This window comes from Hyperoodon ampullatus (assembly GCF_949752795.1).
Source record: "Hyperoodon ampullatus genome assembly, chromosome: 7".
NCBI lineage: Eukaryota > Metazoa > Chordata > Mammalia > Artiodactyla > Ziphiidae > Hyperoodon > Hyperoodon ampullatus.
This window is the reverse complement of record NC_136920.1, coordinates 41,088,368-41,108,265: the sequence shown is the minus strand read 5'-3', so window position 1 is coordinate 41,108,265 and position 19,898 is coordinate 41,088,368. Positions and strand designations below refer to the sequence as shown.

The 19,898-nt window shown below is 35.4% G+C and overlaps 1 protein-coding gene across 1 annotated transcript in view; it reads left to right on the top strand.

Annotated features, from left to right (window-relative positions):
* DEUP1 (deuterosome assembly protein 1) overlaps positions 1 to 19,898 on the top strand; it is a gene marked incomplete at both ends in the record, with an annotated part of 99,232 nt that overhangs the window by 44,687 nt on the left and 34,647 nt on the right. Inside the window, 4 exon segments of the mRNA XM_079708319.1 lie at positions 4,539 to 4,684; positions 8,102 to 8,207; positions 12,874 to 13,071; positions 14,786 to 14,872. Coding sequence (XP_079564445.1) covers positions 4,539 to 4,684; positions 8,102 to 8,207; positions 12,874 to 13,071; positions 14,786 to 14,872 — 537 coding nt within the window.

Below are 19,898 nucleotides of genomic sequence, written 5' to 3'. Positions count from 1 at the left end.
CCCCCTGGACAGGGGCCACTGGTCACACCTCTGGCCCTGATTTAAAGATGACTTAAATTTACATTTTGCAGCTGTCTTTATACTGCTAGAGGCTGCACCAGAATCACAAGGATTCACTTGTAGAAAAAAAAATCTAATTATTCTGGAGTATGTTTCACACACACACAAAAGATATATTATAGTTCTAATGAAAAGATTTTTGAGAAGTAATTTGCTTCAAAAACTTCAAGGTATCTAAAAGCTAAGATTTCTACTTCCAGGAAAACACTAATTAATTTTGATGCAACTAGAAAAAAATGCTCAAAATGATGCTTTTGTTTGGCCTTTTCCCTGTTTTACTTCCAAATTTTACTTATGTTTCATTCTTTTGCTTTAGAATAATTATCAATTATTTACTGCTTGATAACTGATTGAGGGTTCAAAATCACTGCTTCTCTCAAACCATTAAGCAAATTTCTAACTAAACAGAAGGGCCTCAAACTTGTTTTACAAAATTTATATTTTACCAAATGGGAATAATTAGAAGTGAATAATCACTGTAACCAGTGCATGTACTTAGAAAGAAGTTTGTCTTCTCTTTTTGCAAAACTGTCATATGATGGTGTTCCACGTCTTGCACATGAATTTAAAAAGACAACCATTTCAGTCTGAATTACTGTCACTTATTGTATATAAAATTCTCTTTAGTTTACAACACACTTTAATGCCAGCTGCATCTGAATTTTCACACGAATCACATCTTCTCACTTGTCTTTCCACAACCTTGAAATGTGTCAGCATAGCTATTAATTCCATTGCATATGTTTATTTACTGTGCTGCACTACTCACATTTTGAAAATGTACAATATTTCCCATTGGCAGTTAATGACAGAAATAAATTGTTCTGCATTTTTTCTAATATCTATGCCAAAAAAATGGACCTTTTTTGTTTGCTTGTTAATATGTTATTAAGGTACTAGAGCAGCACTGTCCAATAGAAATATAATGCAAACCACAAATGTAATTTAAACTTTTCTAGTAGCCACATTAAAAGAAGTAATATGAACTGGGTGAAATTAATATATAATAGTAATAAACTTTATGCAACACAACATATATCCAAAGAGTTATCATTTCAACATATAATCAATGTAAAAAATTATTAATGAGATATTTTACGTTTCTTTTCATACTAAGTCTTCAAAATCTGGTGTGTATGTTACACTTACACATCTCAATTTGGGTGTTTAGTATTCACCAGAAGTTCCCAATCTGTATTAAGATTTCATAAAAGTTACAGTTAAAAAAGTAGAGATTTACATACCCAAGTTGTTCCAAACAAACTTGAAAGTGTTCCAGTAACTGAATCAAGTACCAAAGAATCATTTTCCTGAATATTTGCATCCACACTGACAAATAATTGATTTGGCTTTTATACAAAAGCATGCTAATTTTAAATCACCTAATCTAAGTTAAATCACCAATTCTTGTGTCAACTCAGTATTATTAACATTGAATTCAAAGGGATATTACACAAGTCAAAAAACAACTCAATTTATCAATATCAACAAAGCTTCTTTTTTTGCACTTTCTAGTCAATTTTACATAATGTTGTCAATTATAATTAAAAACTTTCACATATTCCTTCATGTTAGAAAAACCTGTCAAATCATTATTATTGTAAAAGTTTCAATTCTAACATAAATTCTTCTACCTCTGCAGCTAGATCACAAATAAGCTTTTTTTTCCCTTAATGATATCTCCAAATGTCACTCTTTTTTTTTTTTTTTTTTTTTTTTGCGGTATGCGGGCCTCTCACTGTTGTGGCCTCTCCCGTTGCGGAGCACAGGCTCCGGACGCGCAGGCTCAGCGGCCATGGCTCATGGGCCCAGCCGCTCCGCGACATGTGGGGAATCTTCCCGGACTGGGGCACGAACCTGTGTCCCCTGCATCGGCAGGCAGACTCTCAACCACTGCGCCACCAGGGAAGCCCCAAATGTCACTCTTTTAGGTATTATTTTCTAATGACAGTACACAAGTAGACTCCATTATTATCACATTTTACAGAATTCCATGGTGACACTACATTTCATTGTACTGGAGTTAGAGCCCTTTTGTACCCACCCCCTTCCCCAAGTGAAGGCAGGTCCACTCTTCTACATGCAGATTCATGTTAGATTTCTCCCTGGTAGTAAATCTGCAATGCAGGGAGCCGGGAGAGTGCCCTCCTCAATTGGGTAAAGTAATCGATGACATTCACATCAAGTTAATTTGTCTTTCTATTTGCTAATCTATTGTTTCACATTTCTTTTGTTTATTTTGGAATTTTAACCTCATCTGAAAAATCCCCACTGTTTGAGACAAGGACTTTATCCAAACAAGTCTGTTAAGTCACCTATTTGAATATATTTTCATTCTTATTTCCAAATCAGCCAGGAATTTCTGGGGCTAAAGTATTGCAGCTAGGTCTTTTACTGAACCCAGGTCTCTAGGTCTCCTGGAAAATAATACATTATATTTAAGACTTTGGTAAAAAAAGAAAGAAAGTTTATCTGGGAACCCATATGTCCTATACTGTCTACATGATTGTAATTCTAAGCTGTGAATTTTTGCATAAGAATTAATGAATAAGAAAATGTATGTCCACATCAAAGCTTATACATGAATTTCATAACAGCATTATTCATAATAGCTAAAAAAAAGGAAATACCCAAACGTTCATCAATTGATGAATAAATAAAGTGGTGTATCTATACAATTAAATATTATTAATAAAAAGGAATGAAGTGCTGATACATGCTACAACTTGGATGAACCTTGGAAGCATTATGCCCAGAGAAAGAAACCAGTCACAAAGGCCACATGTCATATGATTCCATTTGTATGAATTGTGCAGAATAGGTAATTCCGTAGAGACACAACATATGGTAGTGGTTGCCAGGGGTTGGAAGGAAGGGAAAATGAGGAGTGGTTGCTAATGGGTATGTGGTTTATTTTAAGAGTGATGAAAATGTTCTGGAATTAGATAGTGGTGATGCTTGCACAACTTTATGAATATACTCAAATCCACCGAACTGTACACTTTAAATGGGTGAATTTTATGGTATATGGATTATATTTGAATTAATCTATTATTGACATATAAAGCATTATTGAACAAACGATTTTTTGAAAATATCAACAGTGGTTTTTTTACAGCCTTTATTAGCAGTGCCCTCAGAACAACACCCACCCCCCATCTTTACCAATAAGCTACAGGTCTGTTTTACTTATTTTGCATGAAACAATTATTTTTGCATCTTGAATGTTCTAACTGGACTAGTAGACAAAAGATCTGGATTTTTCCATTCCAGAATCTGCCACTTATGAGCTATGTAACTTTGGACCAAGTCTGGCCCTCAATTTCCTCATCTATAAAAATGGCGATGGATTTGATGACTTGGGTCATCAAATATATTAATATGTATTTAATATTAATTACATTAATAAATATTCATTTCTCTGTGTAATTGAGTGGAGGAGACCTGTTGATATGAAAGGACTCTTCCATTCCTGTCTCCCAGAGAACAGCCAAGTTCTGCTGGAGAAAATCACTCAACAGGTCATGGACACAAACCTCAAATGAGTATCAACACTACCAGGAGTCCTACTGTGTTGCTCCAAACAACTAACTCTCCCATGCCCGTTGAAGGCCATCTCAAACCTTCTCCACTCTCAAAAATCCCTCCCCTACCCCCACCTCCACCTCTCCTTCCACTGACCTGACATTGCCTTTTTCCTTCACAAGGAAAATAGAAGCCAACAGGTAGCCCCTCTCCTAGCTCCCCATTTCCAAATGCATATACGTGTCTCCATTCCATCTTCCTTCCTTCTTTCCTACTGCAGGAGCAGAGGGACTTTTTGCTTTAGGCTATTCTTTCACTTGTGCTTTGGGACCCACCCCACCTACCTTCTCAGGAACCTGACACTGTTAGTATTACCCCTTCTCTCTCCCAACTGGATCCTTCCCAACAGCTTCTAAACTTGCTCAAGTCCCTGCTATTAGCCAAATAAAACACTGGGCTCACAGGATTGCTGGTATTTCTAGTTACCAGCTAAAGTAGGGCTACTATTGGGCAATAGTGGAACCATAAACCGTGGTTTATAATTCACTTTGTTGGCCAGCTTTGAAATTAGATTTTTCTTGGCTATTATCTTATTTAAATTAGGAATTATTTGCATTAATTCAAATTTTATGCATTGATATTTTATTCATACTTTTATATTTCCCTCTTTCATACAGTATGGCCATATTTGGATGCTTCTTTGTCTCTATCACTAGACTGTAAGCTCATAAGGACAGATCCTGTGTCTGTATCCTCAGTGCTGAGCATAGAGTAAGAGCTCAGTAAATATTTGTTGAATAAATGAATGAAATTCTGTAAGACAGAGCCAGCAAAGTATTATATATCCGTTCATTTGAAATTAGGCTGCTTCATAGATGTTAAATATTTTTTAAAGTATTATACATCATGATATCCAAATGTGAGGATTGAAATTTTTTGATGTTTTTATTTAGGCCATGGAAGCAGAACTCTCAGAGGTGAAAAGTGAGTTACAATCACGTGATGATCTCTTGAGAATTATAGAAATGGAACGATTGCAGTTGCACAGAGAACTATTAAAAGGAGGAGAGTGCCAAAGTGCTCCAGAAGATAAAAAAAGGTATATTTTTATATTCAGCAGCCTGAGAAAAACTATTCAAAACATCATGTTTGAATATTTTTAAGAGTTTTATATTTGAAACTAGAATTAAAAGTCAGTTTTGGGGGCTTCCCTGGTGGCGCAGTGGTTGAGAGTCCGCCTGCCGATGCAGGGGACACGGGTTCATGCCCTGGTCCGGGAGGATCCCACATGCCACGGAGCAGCTGGGCCCATGAGCCATGGCCACTGGGCCTGCGCGTCTGGAGCCTGTGCTCCTCAGCGGGAGAGGCCACAACAGTGAGAGGCCTGCGTACCGCAAAAAAAAAAAAAAAAAAAAAAAAAAAAAAAGTCAGTTTTGTATTAACATGCTGTTAATTATTAGGTAATATTAGATATTAAAAATAAAGTTAGTGATTATCTTCAAAATCAGTATCTTTACTCATCTAGAAAATTACATCATGTTCTGATATGTGGATATTTATGTGTCATAATGAAATCAGAGACTTTCTTAGAAGTTTATTCTTCAGAATATCGTAAAAACAATAGTATAGAGCTGGTATTTAATTATCAATGTTGATAAATAATATTTATTCCATATTTTTCAAATGTTTTTATTTTGTTGGCCTTAAACCTGTTACTAACTTTTCACTCATAAATGTTGTATTTATTTTGGCCTCCACACTCACCATCGTGTCAGTTCCATTAAGGGTTTTGTTAGAACAGACTTTTTTTTCCTTTTTTAAAATCAGACAGATATTGTGTACTACATAACCACAAAGGAAATGGGACTTCAGAGGATTATTAAATGTTTATGTTTGTGAATAGACAGTTTGACTGTTCTAACTATTCACTGATGTTCTAAGTCTCATTAGAACTTGAATCCTTCTTACATCTGAAGGCTAATGCCAGACCAATGATAGGATTTTAGAAACTGAATAGCCAAATGGTAAGGGATATTTTATTGAAGGATAATTACATTGTTTTAAAGGCAATAATTATTTCTTCTAAGTTGTGGGATCTGCTAGCATTTCTTTGAGGTCTACACTTAACAACAAATGGCAAATTAAGATCTGTAAAAATGACCTACTGTGCATCTAACCAAGGATGGTAGAATGCCTGTTAGCCAGTTAGCATTATAGAGTGCTCAGATATATAAGCTATATGTCATCACTACTGATCATTAATAAATCCATTGGAAATATATTATGTGCAAGGCACTGTCCCAGTGTGGTGAGTTGGTGAGAAATGTCTTCACGTAAAGAATGTATATGCCTAAAAACGTAAGAAATTTCCTACAAGAGCAAACCATTCAACCCATGTCTAGCTCTGGTTTGTGAAGAGCATTGTAGGTATTTTCTCTGGAGCTTTCTCACAAAGCCAATGCTGAATTCCAGACATTGCCAACTGTCCTTCAATACATGATTTAATCTAAAATCTTGCAGTTATTCACATATTTGGCTAATACAACTCTTCTGGTATGCCTGCTTGCCATCTTCTATTTAAGTTGGTATATATTTTGGTCTCCGAGCTACATCCTTCTAATTTGGAGGATATTCTTCAGTTCTAGTATTCTGAGATTTGATGAAAAGATAGATATTTAATGTTTCACAGCTTCCATTGTATTTTAGACTTTGGGCAGAGTCTTCTCAGCCTTCGTCTTTCCCACTGAAAGTTTCTAATTCTTAGAGTTTGTTCTCATATGAACATGATTCTATCCTCTTTAATGTTTTTTTTTTTATTTAGACTCTGTTGTGTCTTTACAGCTGTATTAAGGTGAAGCAGCCAAGGCTACTGAATGTAGACACACAATAGCTTTATAATAGTAGCATTATAATGTCTTCATTCATTTTCAGAACCTTTCTCCATAATGCTAAGATTTTGTTAGCTTTTTCTTTTCTTATAGAAACACCTTGAGCTGATACGTTCTGAGAGTTATAAAAATAATTTCTACATTCCCTTCTTACAAGATAAATGATAGTTCCTTTATATCTTTATATTAGCATGATTATTGTTTTCTTCTTTGAACTTGTCCACATTAAAGCTTGATGTTTGTTCCATTCACTCACTGAAATTTATAAGATCATTATGAGGTTTTACCATTCAGTTCAGCATTCCACTCCCTGAATTGCTTCAGAAGAATTTAAAAAATAGGAAATTTCATTTTTCACCTTTTTAAAATCATAGCAAATAAGAGATATTTAGGATTGATCCTGAGATAATGTTTTAGGAGAATATTGGATAAAATACTCACAATATATTACTGAGTGGGAAACAAAAGGGGACTGAAAAATAGTGTGTTCAGTACATTCTAATGGTACAGGAAACATGTATGTTTTTATACACATATGCACAGGCAAAAAAGACAATTAATATATACACAAAAATGCTGACAACAGTTTTTCCTAGATGACAATTTATCACAGTATATACTCTGATAAACTCTGTTTTCTACAGTTAACATGTATATTTGATAATCAGAAAAAAGCAATCCAGTCCAGACATATGTACCTCAGGGATATCACTATTAATTTATACCTTTTAAAAGAGCCCTTTATTTTCCATCTTTACATTAGTTATTTCTCTATCATTACTCAGATTTTGTTGTGTTTGAATGTGTGGCTTAAGTTTTTGATTTGTGGAACTCTTTAAAAAGCTCTTTGGAAATCTAAAATTATGCTCACTTACAGGTGGGTACATTCCTCAAAACCCCAGACTCTACCAGGTTAGTCCAGCAATAGTGGAAAGCATGTTTCTTTTCTTGCCTGGTTATCTTTATTTTTCTGTTTTAATGTTTTTTTAATTTTACCAACCTCCCTGATGTGGAAGTGAACATTACCTGTTTCTAGTTCTCCAACCTTCCTATGGAAATGGTACTTTTTATACTAGTTTCTGCCTTTCCTCTCTAGTGTCCATATGTGGTTGCTATTCCATTTTATAAATTGAGCAGCCAAAAAATAGACATATTTGCACTCTCTCTGGGTAGACCGTCAGATTTAATCATTTTGGATCACTTTTACAGAGTAGTGGCTCCCCTCGGACATCTCCTGACATAGTTCCTTTCCACAGTGTAGAAGCAGGTCAGGTGTATTTTCTTTTTTAAACTGGCTCCCAAGCTATTTTATTATACCAAACAGTCTTTTGTTCTTATCCAAAAATCTTATCTACATATGCAAATCCAGTATTCAGCCAATTTTTAATGTATAGTTGAAATTCCATATTAATAACTAGGTTTTATTTTTTTCACTAAGACTATTTGCACTCAGTTAAATATGCAAATACTTATGGGACCTGAATGTATTAGAACTTGCCATTTCTGTAACTAGAAATGTTTCCAGCAGACTAATAATCTATCTCTGCATCCTATGATGGCCTAAATTAACAATATAATCCTAACAATTTATCAAGTTAAACTTAATTTTTACTCATTATAATTTGTAGACTTGAATCATCTTATTCACCATCTATTAAAGAAACAGAAAAACAATGGAAAGAGCTGTTTGCAGTGACCCCAGATCAACCAAATCATGAAAAAGAATTGAACAAGGTATGGCAAATAATGAGCTTTGTTCTTCCAGGCAGATCTGAAGTTTCTGAATACAAAGGGGGAAAATAATCTTCCCTCTCACTCCCTTCTTTTTCCTTCTGTGTTTTCTCCTAAGATAATAACCTACCAAGCTGCTAAACTACCAATTCTGACACTCTTCTGTGTGATGCTATAAGAAACACAAACCTTAGGTCATCACTCTGCTGCTGGGAGACTGCCCAGGAAACGCAGAGGGGCTGTGGCTCCATGCAGAGTAGCTGAGCACAGTAAGTGTGAGAGCAGAGGCCTGCACTCAAAACCACACACTAGGTGCATAAGCTTTGGGAAGTTGCCTATGCGAGCTGCTTATGGTCCTCATTTCTAGGATGGGGGTGGGATAATTAGCCCTACCTCATAAGGTTGTGATGAGGATTAAACAAGCTTAAACAACTCTTGCCATGTGCCAGAAGCTGTTCTAAGGGCTTAACAAATCCTAATTCATGTATCCCTCACAACCATCTTATAAGGTAGGTACTAATACTATCCTCTTTTACATTTAAGGAAACTAAGGCACAGAGAAGGTCAGTAATTTCCACCAATATTATATAACTAGTAAGTAGCAGGGGCCAGATTTGAATCCAGACAATCTGGCTCCAGAATTCATACTCTTCCTTTAAGTTAAAATCCATTAAAAAATGCAAGTAAAATGCTTAAAACAGGGCCTACCTAGCTCAGAGGAAGCACCTAATAGATGTTGGCTGCTATTGTTATTGGTTACACCCACATTTTGTCATTGAGCACCTAACATGTGCCAAGTACTCTGCCAGGAGCTAGGCAGCTACAAAAACTGTCTTCTCTTCTTCCTCTAGTAAAATTCAGTAGTGGCTTTCCCATGAGTTTCTCATGGCTGCTACCCACTTCTCTGGTCTTTCAGTTTAAGGATTACACAGAATATTCAATGCTATATAGTCTAAACAATTGTTAAAAGTAGGAAAATACTGGATGTGGCTTTGAATTATCATCTAGTGCTCAGCAAAGTGCCTGACACACAATGAGTGAAAATAAATATTTAGAGAACAAATTAATTAATATTAAGGCTGAAGTCTCCCATAATTGTATAGGGTCATAAATTCAGTTGTTTGTATAAATTAAACAAACATTTATTGAGTATCTAGTAGGACTGTTGCTATACTGCTTATTTCTGTAGGAAATATAATCATGTAAAAGACAAATCCCATCTCCTGAGGAATTGACTGTCAGGCAACTATTAAGTGTAGAAAAGGTGTTATGAATTAATGATCATTTTCCTTATTTTTTCACATAATCCCATGAAACTTATTTTACTGATATTTTAAAATATAACTTTAAAAACTGTTTTTGACTGGAGTCCCCAGTGAATACATTATGATAAAAGGTTGATTAAATCCTCCTAAAGTATAGTTACACTGTTCTTAACCTCATAGATTTAGGTAGAGTAATAAAACTTAGAAGGAATCTACTGATTTTGCACAGTTTTGATGTGGAGGGAGAGACTGCAAGACACAAATCTCTTTACAGACTCTGGGAGACCTCTAGATAATGCATTGCTGTGCAGAAAAGGTAACAAATGAATTGTGTATAAATAGCTATAGTTTCTGGGAAGTGTTTGTAGAGAGCATTTTCATTCTCTTGTAATAAAACCAACAAGAGCCATGTATTATGAATCTTTCAAGTGTTTTATTTCTTTCTCTTTTGTCAATATAGAACGATTTTTAGTAACTTATTTTGTGATAGAATTGACATTTTTAATAAAGCCAAAAGTCATTTACAGCTAGGTAAATTAATCTCATTTAAAAAGAAATTTTGCAGTATAGCATGTTTTAATATCTAAATGTTGTGAAAATAATGAAAATAGTTTACTCCTTCTTCATGATAATATATTCATTTTTCCCACATTTTAAAAATACCATTTTAAGAGAACATGTTAAACTACACTATGGGGATGCAATCAGCAAAATCCAAATTGGGGCAAATGATAGAACAACCCCATTGTTCATCGAATAAATTGTAAGAGAAAAAATTGGAGAGAGAAGATGGGAGACGAAAGGAGATGTGTAATATTGTCCCGGGGTAAGGGTATTTGTACTTCAGTCTCCTAGTCTATGCTTCTACTCTTAGGAGCTGGATAACTTAGACCCAGTCAGTTCCTTTCCCTGTGAGCCTTTTTTTTTCCATTTTTTAAATGATGGAGTTAGACCATGTGATTTCTAAGGTTATGTCCAACTCTGAAATTCTAAAAATTTTAATAAAAAGAATAGCCTCAGATGAGAGATTGATGGTATAAAACCTGAGGCTGGACTATGGTTACCTTACTGACCTGAGTACTTTCCATGTTAGGTCATCCCACTCTGGCTTTTTTCCAATGTGGGAACCACGTTCTAGGGCCATGCTCACAGAGGTTACATAGCACAATGGGTAAGGACCTGGAATCAGACTGCCTGTCACCAAGAATGTGACTGTGAACAGCTATGTATCTTAATTTTCTGATCTTGAATATAGAGATTGTGGTGATTAAATAAGACAATGTATGCAGAGTACTCAGCACACACACACACACACACACGCACATGCACATGCATGCACAAAGAGAAGCTTTAAAAAGATAGGTGCCAGGGACTTCCCTGGTGGCGCAGTGGTTGAGAGTCCGCCTGCCGATGCAGGAGACACGGGTTCATGACCCGGTCCAGGAGGATCCCACATGCCGCGGAGCGGCTGGGCCCGTGTGCCATGGCCGCTGAGCCTGCGCGTCCGGAGCCTGCGCATCCGGAGCCTGTGCTCCGCAACGGGAGAGGCCACAGCAGTGAGAGGCCCCCGTACGGGGGAAAAAAAAAAAAAAAGATAGGTGCCAGTCTCAATGTGTGGACCATATTTAGATCTCAATTCAAATAAGCAAACCTGAAAACCATTCATTACACTTCTGATACAATTTTAAATTTGATAGTGCCTGGATATTGTATGATATTGAGGAATTGTTGTTAATATTTTTAAGACATTACAATGGTATTCTGGTTATGTTAGAAAAGAGAGAGAGCACACTGCTATTCTTTTAGAGATATATCCTGAAATGTTTAAAGATGAAATGAAAAAAAAGTTTTTGAAGTAAGTTCCGAGGGGTAAATTCATATAAATCTCTTTGTGAATGGCCCCTACTTAACTCTCCAGCCTTACTTCTCACAACGCACCAAGTCCCAGCCACTCCAAACTCCTTTTGGTTCACTGAGTGTGCCTTCTCCCTCTGACCCCGCTCCTTCACAGCATTCGTTGCCTGGGAGCTCACCTCCATCTCTCTCTTCCATCTGGCTTCCATTCATCCTTCAGTATTCAGTGCGATGTCCCTTCCTCTGGGAATCCTATTCTGGCATCCCCAGGCTGGAGTAAGCTCTACTCCACTACCTACTGCTGATATCAGTTGCTACACTGTTCTGTTTATTTTCCTCTTTCCCCCGATGGACTGTGATTTTTTTTTGAGACCAGTGATTACATACTTTATCTCTGAACCTCAAGAATTAGAGAGAGTGAAAGATTTCTAGAAAGCCGGGAGGAGGCTGGACTAAGACAGTGGTAGTAGGAATGGAAAGCAGAGGTGAGATTTAAGAGAGGTTGAAACAGAAGGGACAGAATTTGCTACCTGACTTGATTTGGGAGGATGAGGGAGGGGAGGAGTCCAAGGTGATCCAGAGGTTTCTACCTTGGAAGGTTTAGCTAAAGTTAAGAATATGAGACTCCACCGGCTTAAGAAATGTAGGTGATGCTTTTTGATGGACACCTTAAGTTTGAAATTTATTGTAACAAGATTCTAAAAAACATAGTCTTCAGTCACAAATAGTACAGCATGATTTAGTCCAAAAAAGCACTGAATTTAGATCCAACAGTCCTAAGTTCTAGACCTAGCTCTGCCAGTTAATAGCTTTATGAATTTGAGCAAGTCACTTAACCTCTCTAAGCCAATTTTTTTCTCCCTAAAAAATGGTTCTTCAGCCTCTGGGTTGTGGGTCCCATGCTCTTCCATGACACCAAATCCGAAGTGGTGGTTTAATGGGTATGAAGTAAGTTACACGAGATGAGTGAGTTCCACAGTCTGCTGCACAACACAGTGCAACAATAAACAATAAGGTATTGTGCACTTAAAAATTTGTTAAGAAGGTAGAGCTTGAGTTGAGTATTCTTACCACACATACACAAAATTAAAACAACAGGGGACACAAAGAAACTTTTAGAAGTAATGTAATGTTTATTTTCTTGATTATGGTGATAGTAACACAAGTGTATGTCCAAACTCACCAAATTTTATCCATGAACTATGTGCAGTTTTTGTATAGCAATTATACCTCAATGAAGCTGGGGGAAAAGTGCTTGATAATACTTTCCCCACCTTCCTGTCAAAGTCATCATTAAAGTGGTATCAGTAGTTGGTGATGACTTACATACAATAGAAAATATAAGTGAAAAAAATTTTGAAATTGGAAGGAGAAAGTAAATTAATCATTATTGTAAGTATCTTTTTCATTTAGCATTGATCAGAAAAGAAGGGTAAAGTGAGGTCTGGCAAAGTTTTAAGATAAGATGGGAAGACCGAACATGGCCAATAAAACCTTTCAGCTGCTGTATAAAGGATTTGTTACTATTTTCTGGAAAATATCTGCTGCAGATAAGAAGCCAACTCTATCAGGAGGAAGAGTACCATAGCTCTGAGCAGGAAAGAATGAGGAATGAAATCTCTGACCTAACAGAGGAGCTTCATCAGAAGGAGATCACTATAGCAACTATCATGAAGAAAGCTGCCTTTCTGGAAAGACAGTTAAAACTGGAGTTAGAAATAAAAGAGAAAATGTTGGCGAAACAACAGGTATGCAAGCGACAGGAAGCACCTGTCCAGGTCACTCTTGCTCAGTGCAAATAGTCGCCTTCCTTATTGATTAATAAAAGTGTTGTATTTCTTGTATTGTTTCTGAGACTAACAGCACAGAAATGCTTTGTGGAGTCACATAAAACCTTGGTGAGATAATGCAAAGTGTCATCAAACAAGAACCAGGGAAACAAGTGACAGCACAAGAAAATTTCTTTAAATCTCATGCTAATATTTTCTATTGACCCATGTTCTGATCACCTCCCACAGCATGCTCTGGTCAAAGATTTCTTCCTGAATTTGTTTTCCATAGTTCTCTTCTATTAACATTTGTATCTTAAAAAAAGCTTCTACTCCAGCTTTTCTTGGACACTTCCCACTCCCATTTTGTACCTTTATTTTAGAGTTTTAAAAAATGGATATGAAACACGAAGATTAGTTCATATTTACTGAACATTCACTCAATGCATAGCGTGGTTCATGGGGAAAAACAGCCATTATAACATTCTACTGTTAAAATACTGCAAGTGACTTCTAAGTCTTCCCTCCCTCCCTCCCCTCCTATTCATTTTGAAATTCCCTCAGTCCCATACTCATCATCAAATTGGTGGCCTGCTACTGAAAGTATAGGGTTTCTCAGTGTTTTTACCCCAGATATAGAGGGGTTTTTAAATTTTATTTTATTTATTTATTTTTATACAGCAAGTTCTTATTAGGTAGCTATTTTATACATATCAGTGTATATATGTCAATCCCAATCTCCCAATTCATCTCACCACCAAATAGAGTATTTGAGAGCACCATTCAATAAGTTTCTAGGCATATGAGGGTTACTTCATAAATAACAGGGCTATTTCAATCCTGAGTATTGTACAAACAAGAAAAGATTCTGCCTATGCCCAATTATAAGCTTTAAAGTGTGATTAATTTGTATAATATACAGGAAAACAGCATGGATAGGACAATAGCATTGGTTGCACCTGTAAAGGAAATGATATTTTTACAGGTGTTAACAGTGATCTGGGTAGTTGGATCATGAATGATTTTTATTTTCACCTTTATATTCTTCTATATTTTTAGATTTTTGTCAAGGAGAATATATTTTGTAATTTACAAAAGTAAACCTTTTTAAGGGAAGTATTTTATATGGAAATGAGCCCTAGATAAATAAAAGGGCAAATGCTATGTCTAAGTGCTCTTAAGTAGAAGAAATGAGGGAAAAAAATAAATTAGGAGACAAAATGAAATTGTCACAAAAAGAAGGAAATTTGGCAGAAGTATCAAGAAGAACAAAATTAAACATGAAATCATATTTGCATATTGTAAAAATTAATCAGGTCATGAACAAATTTAACGGACACTATTATTCAAGCATGTTTTTAAAAGTGTGATTTTTCTGATGGTAATTTGCATACCATAAAAAAATAGTAGTGAGAAATGGAATTTTGGAATAGAAAAGAAAAATATAATGAATCATTATTGTAAGTATCTATTTTTAATTTAGCACCAATCAGAAAAGGAGGGTAAAATGGGGCCTGCTAAAGATCTGAGAACTGAATGAGGATACCTGATTTATGATGATCCTGCCTAAGAAGTGTTTCCCTTCACTACACTTCGAAAATATTTACATTACCAAAATAAAATTAATTTTCATAGAATGGTGAACTTTTATTATGAATTTTACATTCACTTTTAACTACTAATCTCCTTTCAGGTCTCAGATATGAGACATAAAGCTGTCAGAACTGAAAACACACACCAGAAAGGCATGATGGGAGATCTAGACCCTGGATGGTACATGGTAATATGCTGAAATCATTCAGTAACTTGAACAGAGAGATTACTTAGTTGGTCGGGATTTACCCAGACATTCTTTACTGAACGCTTCCCACATGTCAGGCATGCAGGAGATGGGGTGGCAAATTATCTTGCACTTAGATTGAATTTACTTTTATCCTCAGGCTAGAACATGTGAATTTCTAGTTTTCTCCCTTGTTCTTTTCTTTCATTGGGCTCAATTCTGATCATTTCCTCAAACACACTACTTCCTTGCTTTTGCTCTTGTTGTTGCCTCTGGAATCCTACATCCTACATGGCCTGACTCATGTGTCAACTTTCCCCTTGATGAAGCTGCTTCTGAAACTCCAGTCAGAATAAATCATTCCATTTACACTTGGTTTGTATTTTGGTCTGACTTGTTTCATAGCTTATCACTTCCCCACTGGATGGTGAACAAAGACTGTGCCTCACTAATGTGTGTATCACCAGTACCTCCCAGCGTCAGGAGTATAGACAATGTTCAGTGAATGCTGGTTGAATAAAAAGAAGGATGGATCAGTGAATGATTGAGGACTGACCATGTCGTTTCAACCAGTGTCTTTACAGGTTTACACAAGGCAACTTAAACAGGTTCTGTGCCTTTCATTTCAAATGTTTAATATAACAGTTGAGGATTGGTTTTTTACATGTAAAATAGGAAAACTTTTATTTATTGAACTAATGAAATACTATTGTTACTTGTCTACCATTTATTTGCTCTGAGTGAAAATTCTGAGATAAAATAATTTTCTGCCATGCAGGGAATGGAGGGAATCGAGTACAGCAGTTGCTTAACCTGGCCTCACATTCCTCAGCTGTAAAGTGAGGAAGTTGGATCAGGCATTTTCCATGGTCCTTTCTTAAGCCAGGATACTGTATTTCTTTTTTTGTCAATATTTTATTTTTGCTTTTTTAATTGAAGTATAGTTGATTTACAATATTATATAAGTTACAGGTATACTACATAGTGACTCACAATTTTAAAGGTTATACACTATTTATAGTTATTATAAAATATTGGCTATATTCCCTGTGTTGTACAATATATCCTCATAGTTTATTTTATACATAATAATTTGTACCTCTTAATCCCCTACCCCTATCTCTATATCTGTGAATCTCTTTCTTTTTTGTTATGTTCACCAGTTTGTTGTATTTTTTAGATTATACATATAAGTGATATCATACAGTATTTGTCTTTCTCTGACTTATTTCACTTAGCATAATACCCTCCAAGTCCATCCATATTGTTGCACATGGTAAAATTTCATTCTTTTTTATGGCTGAGTAGTATTCCAGTGTGTGTGTGTGTGTGTGTGTGTGTGTGTGTGTGTACCACATCATCTTTATCCATTCATCTGTTGGTGGACACTTAGGTTGCTTCTGTATCTTGGCAATTGTAAATAATGCTGCTGTGAACATTGGGGTGCATATATCTTTTTGAATCAGTGTTTTTTGTTTTCCTCAGATACATACCCGTGAATGAAATTGCTGGGTCATATGATATTTCTATTTTTAGTTTTCTGAAAAACCTCCATACTGTTTTCCACAGTGGCTGCACCAATTTACATTCCCATCAACAGCGTATGACAGTTCCGTTTTCTCCACATTCTCACCAACATTTGTTATTTGTGTTCTTTTTGATGATAGCCGTTCTGACAGGTGTGAGGTGATATTTCATTGTGGTTTTAATTTGCATTTCTCTGATGATTAAGAATGTTGAGCATTTTTTCATGTGCCTGTTGGCCATCTGAATGTCCTCGTTGGAAAAATGTCTATTCAGTTCTTCTGCCTATTTTTTAATCGGGTTGTTTGTTTTTTTGATGTTGAGTGTATGAGCTGTTTTTGATATTAACCCTTATTGGTCATATCATTTGCAAATATTTTCTCCCATTCAGTAGGTTGTCTTCTCATTTTGTTGATGGTTTCCTTTGTTATGCAAAAGCTTTTAAGTTTAATTAGGTCTCATTTGTTTATTTTTGCTTTTATTTCCTTTGCTTTAGGAGACAGATCCAAAAAAATATTGCTACAATTTATGTCAAAGAGTGTTCTGCCTATGATGATACTATATTTCTGTGATAGTATGTCCTTGTTCTCCTAATAGTCTGTATTCTAGCATCAAAGAATAGAAGCATTCTGCATTCTTCTTTGGGCCTTGTTATGGATCCTGTGATTGGAGTATAGATGGATAAAAAGTAAAGTATGTGTGATTTCCCTGTCTGTTACAGAAAATCTGTGTAACATAAGGACTTTTTTTTTCTAAACTGGACACAGGAAAACGTTATTTAGGATCCTGCCCTCATCTATGTCTTTTTCTCTCTCAAAAAAATGGTTTTTGTGTCATTTTTTTACATTTCAATCTGGATGTTTTTAGTTGTGTATTCTGCTTCATCACAGCCCCCACTAAGCCTGCTTCACTCTGGCTCCTGTAGGCATTTGGCTTTGTTCATTTATTGGTTTTCATTTTTTCAAGAAATAAAACACATGAAGATGTGTAAGGAAGAAGCTAATTATCTCTGCTGCTATCCCCAATCCCAGTTTGGACTCCAGAGATACTCAGTGCTAACCAGCTAGTGTATAGCATTCTATAACTTTTTCCTTGCTTGTGTACACACTTAGGAGGGATGAGCTGAGTGTTCTTTTACAGAAATACATGTGTAATATATACATTATTCTAAACTGCCTTTTGACTATGTATCACGGACATCTCTACAAGTCAGTAGAGAAACACCTTTTTTATTTTTCTTAATTTCTTAGAAAAAATAAATGTATATATACTCATGTAAGGTATATACAAATTTTAATGAATTGACGCATAACTTACACACTAGTGATTTTAGTACAGTCTCTCTTTTTCTCTTGCTTCTCCCCTTCCCCTTTCCTCCATTTCTCTAGCCACCTCATAACCCATCCACCAGATAACACGTTAACTATTCAATATGTATCATTTTGTGTTTTTTCATATATGTTTGTGTATGTGTGTAGTCATATACCTATTTAGGGGTTTTAATTTTTTTTTAAAAATGGATTAGATTTTACACACTTCTCTGTGTCTTGTACCCTTTGCAGATCCTATGTCAACAAGTTTAGGTCTTATTTGATTGTATAGAGTAGCTTAATAATATCCCATGATGTGAATGTATCAAAAGTTATTCAGCTATTTTTTCAGAATTATGGTTGACCCTTGAATAACGCAGGGGTCAGGGGTGCTGACTCCATGCAGTCAAAAGTCTGTACATAGGGGCTTCCCTGGTGGCACAGTGGTTGAGAGTCCACCTGCCGATGCAGGGGACACGGGTTCGTGCCCCAGTCCGGGAAGATCCCACATGCCTCGGAGCGGCTGGGCCCGTGAGCCATGGCCGCTGAGCCTGCGCATCCGGAGCCTGTGATCCGCAACAGGAGAGGCCAAAACTGAGAGGCCCGCGTACCACAAAAAAAAAAAAAAAAAAAGTCTGTACATAACTTTACAGTCAGCCCTCCTCCATATCTGAGGATTCAATCAACTGTGGGTCGTGTAGTACTGTGGTACGTATTTAGTGAAAAAAATCCATGTATAAATGGGCCCGCACAGTTCAAACCCCTGTTGTTCAAGGGTCAACTGTAATTCATTCATAATTAATAACTCTGTTTCTAGATTTTTACACAGATACACAATACTGTCAAAAACATCCTTGTACATACATCTTGGAATAGCTTTCTGAGAATGGAATTGCCGATTCAAAGAATATGTTTTAATTTTAAAATATTTGTTGTTGAATCATATTTCTGCCGTCTCTGTATGAGAGTACCCTTATCTTTCATCCTTAGTGGCAATAATAGGTGTTATTGCTCTTTTATATTTTTGTCGGTCTGATGGGTGTAAAGTGATTTCCCAATCGTAGTGTAATTTGCATTTCCCTGACTACAATGAGCATATTTTTGCGTATTTATTGACAATGTACTATAAATTAGTTATATTCTTTGCTCCTTTTTCTTGAGCAAAGCTCAAACTCATTTTCTTTGGGCAATCTTTTTCTTGTCAATTTATAACAGCATTTTTCTAAATTTGTTGCTTCTAATTTTATTTGTGATATCTTTTTATCATACAAAAATTTTTAAACTTTTATTTGTCAAACATGTACATCCTTTTGTTTATAGCATCTGAATTTCCTTCCTTGTGTAACATGGTTCTTCCAACTTCTAGACAATACATATAGTTTATTCAAAGATTTTTATATTCTTCATCTAAGTCTTTAATCCATTTGAATTACACTTTTGCATGTGATATAAAACAAGAATCCAATTTAAATTTTTATATAAATATTAAGCTCAATTAATCCAGTTTCTCCTGATAATTTCCTGTTGGATTCTGTTTGGAATTGAATTAAGTTTATATATTATCTTTGAAAGAATTGGCATTTTTATAATAGTAAAATTTGCCATCCAAGAATATGGCATGGCTTTCCATTTCTTCATCTCTTATTTTATGCTCTTCAATAAGACCTTACAATTATCTTTGTATAAATTCTGTGCCTTTCTTTTTAAATTTATTCTCAAGTATTTTATAATTCTTGTCACTATTGTAAGTGGAATATTTTCCATATCTAAAAACTTACTGCTAATATAGAAAAAAAAGCCAAATTATCTTTTAATTCTAGTAGGCATTTTATTAGAGGTTCTTAAGATTTTGAGATATGCAGTTGTCTCAACAAAAATAGTTGTATCTCTTCTTTTCTCCTGTTCATATCAGTAATTTTTGTCATATTGAACTTGCTAGCACTTCCAAGAGAATATTAAATAATAATAGTGATTGTTGACAAATTTGTCTAATTTATGATTTTAGATGAAATTGTTTTAGAGTTTTACTGTTTAGGATAATATTTGTTCTTGACTTATGGTCTTTATTTTGTCTTTCTATTCCTAATTAGAGTTTTTAAGATTTGCTGCCAGTTTTATGAAATGCCTTTTCAGCATATGTGACATCATGTAGTTTTTTGTCCACATTAATTTGTTGATGTGTAATAGACTAT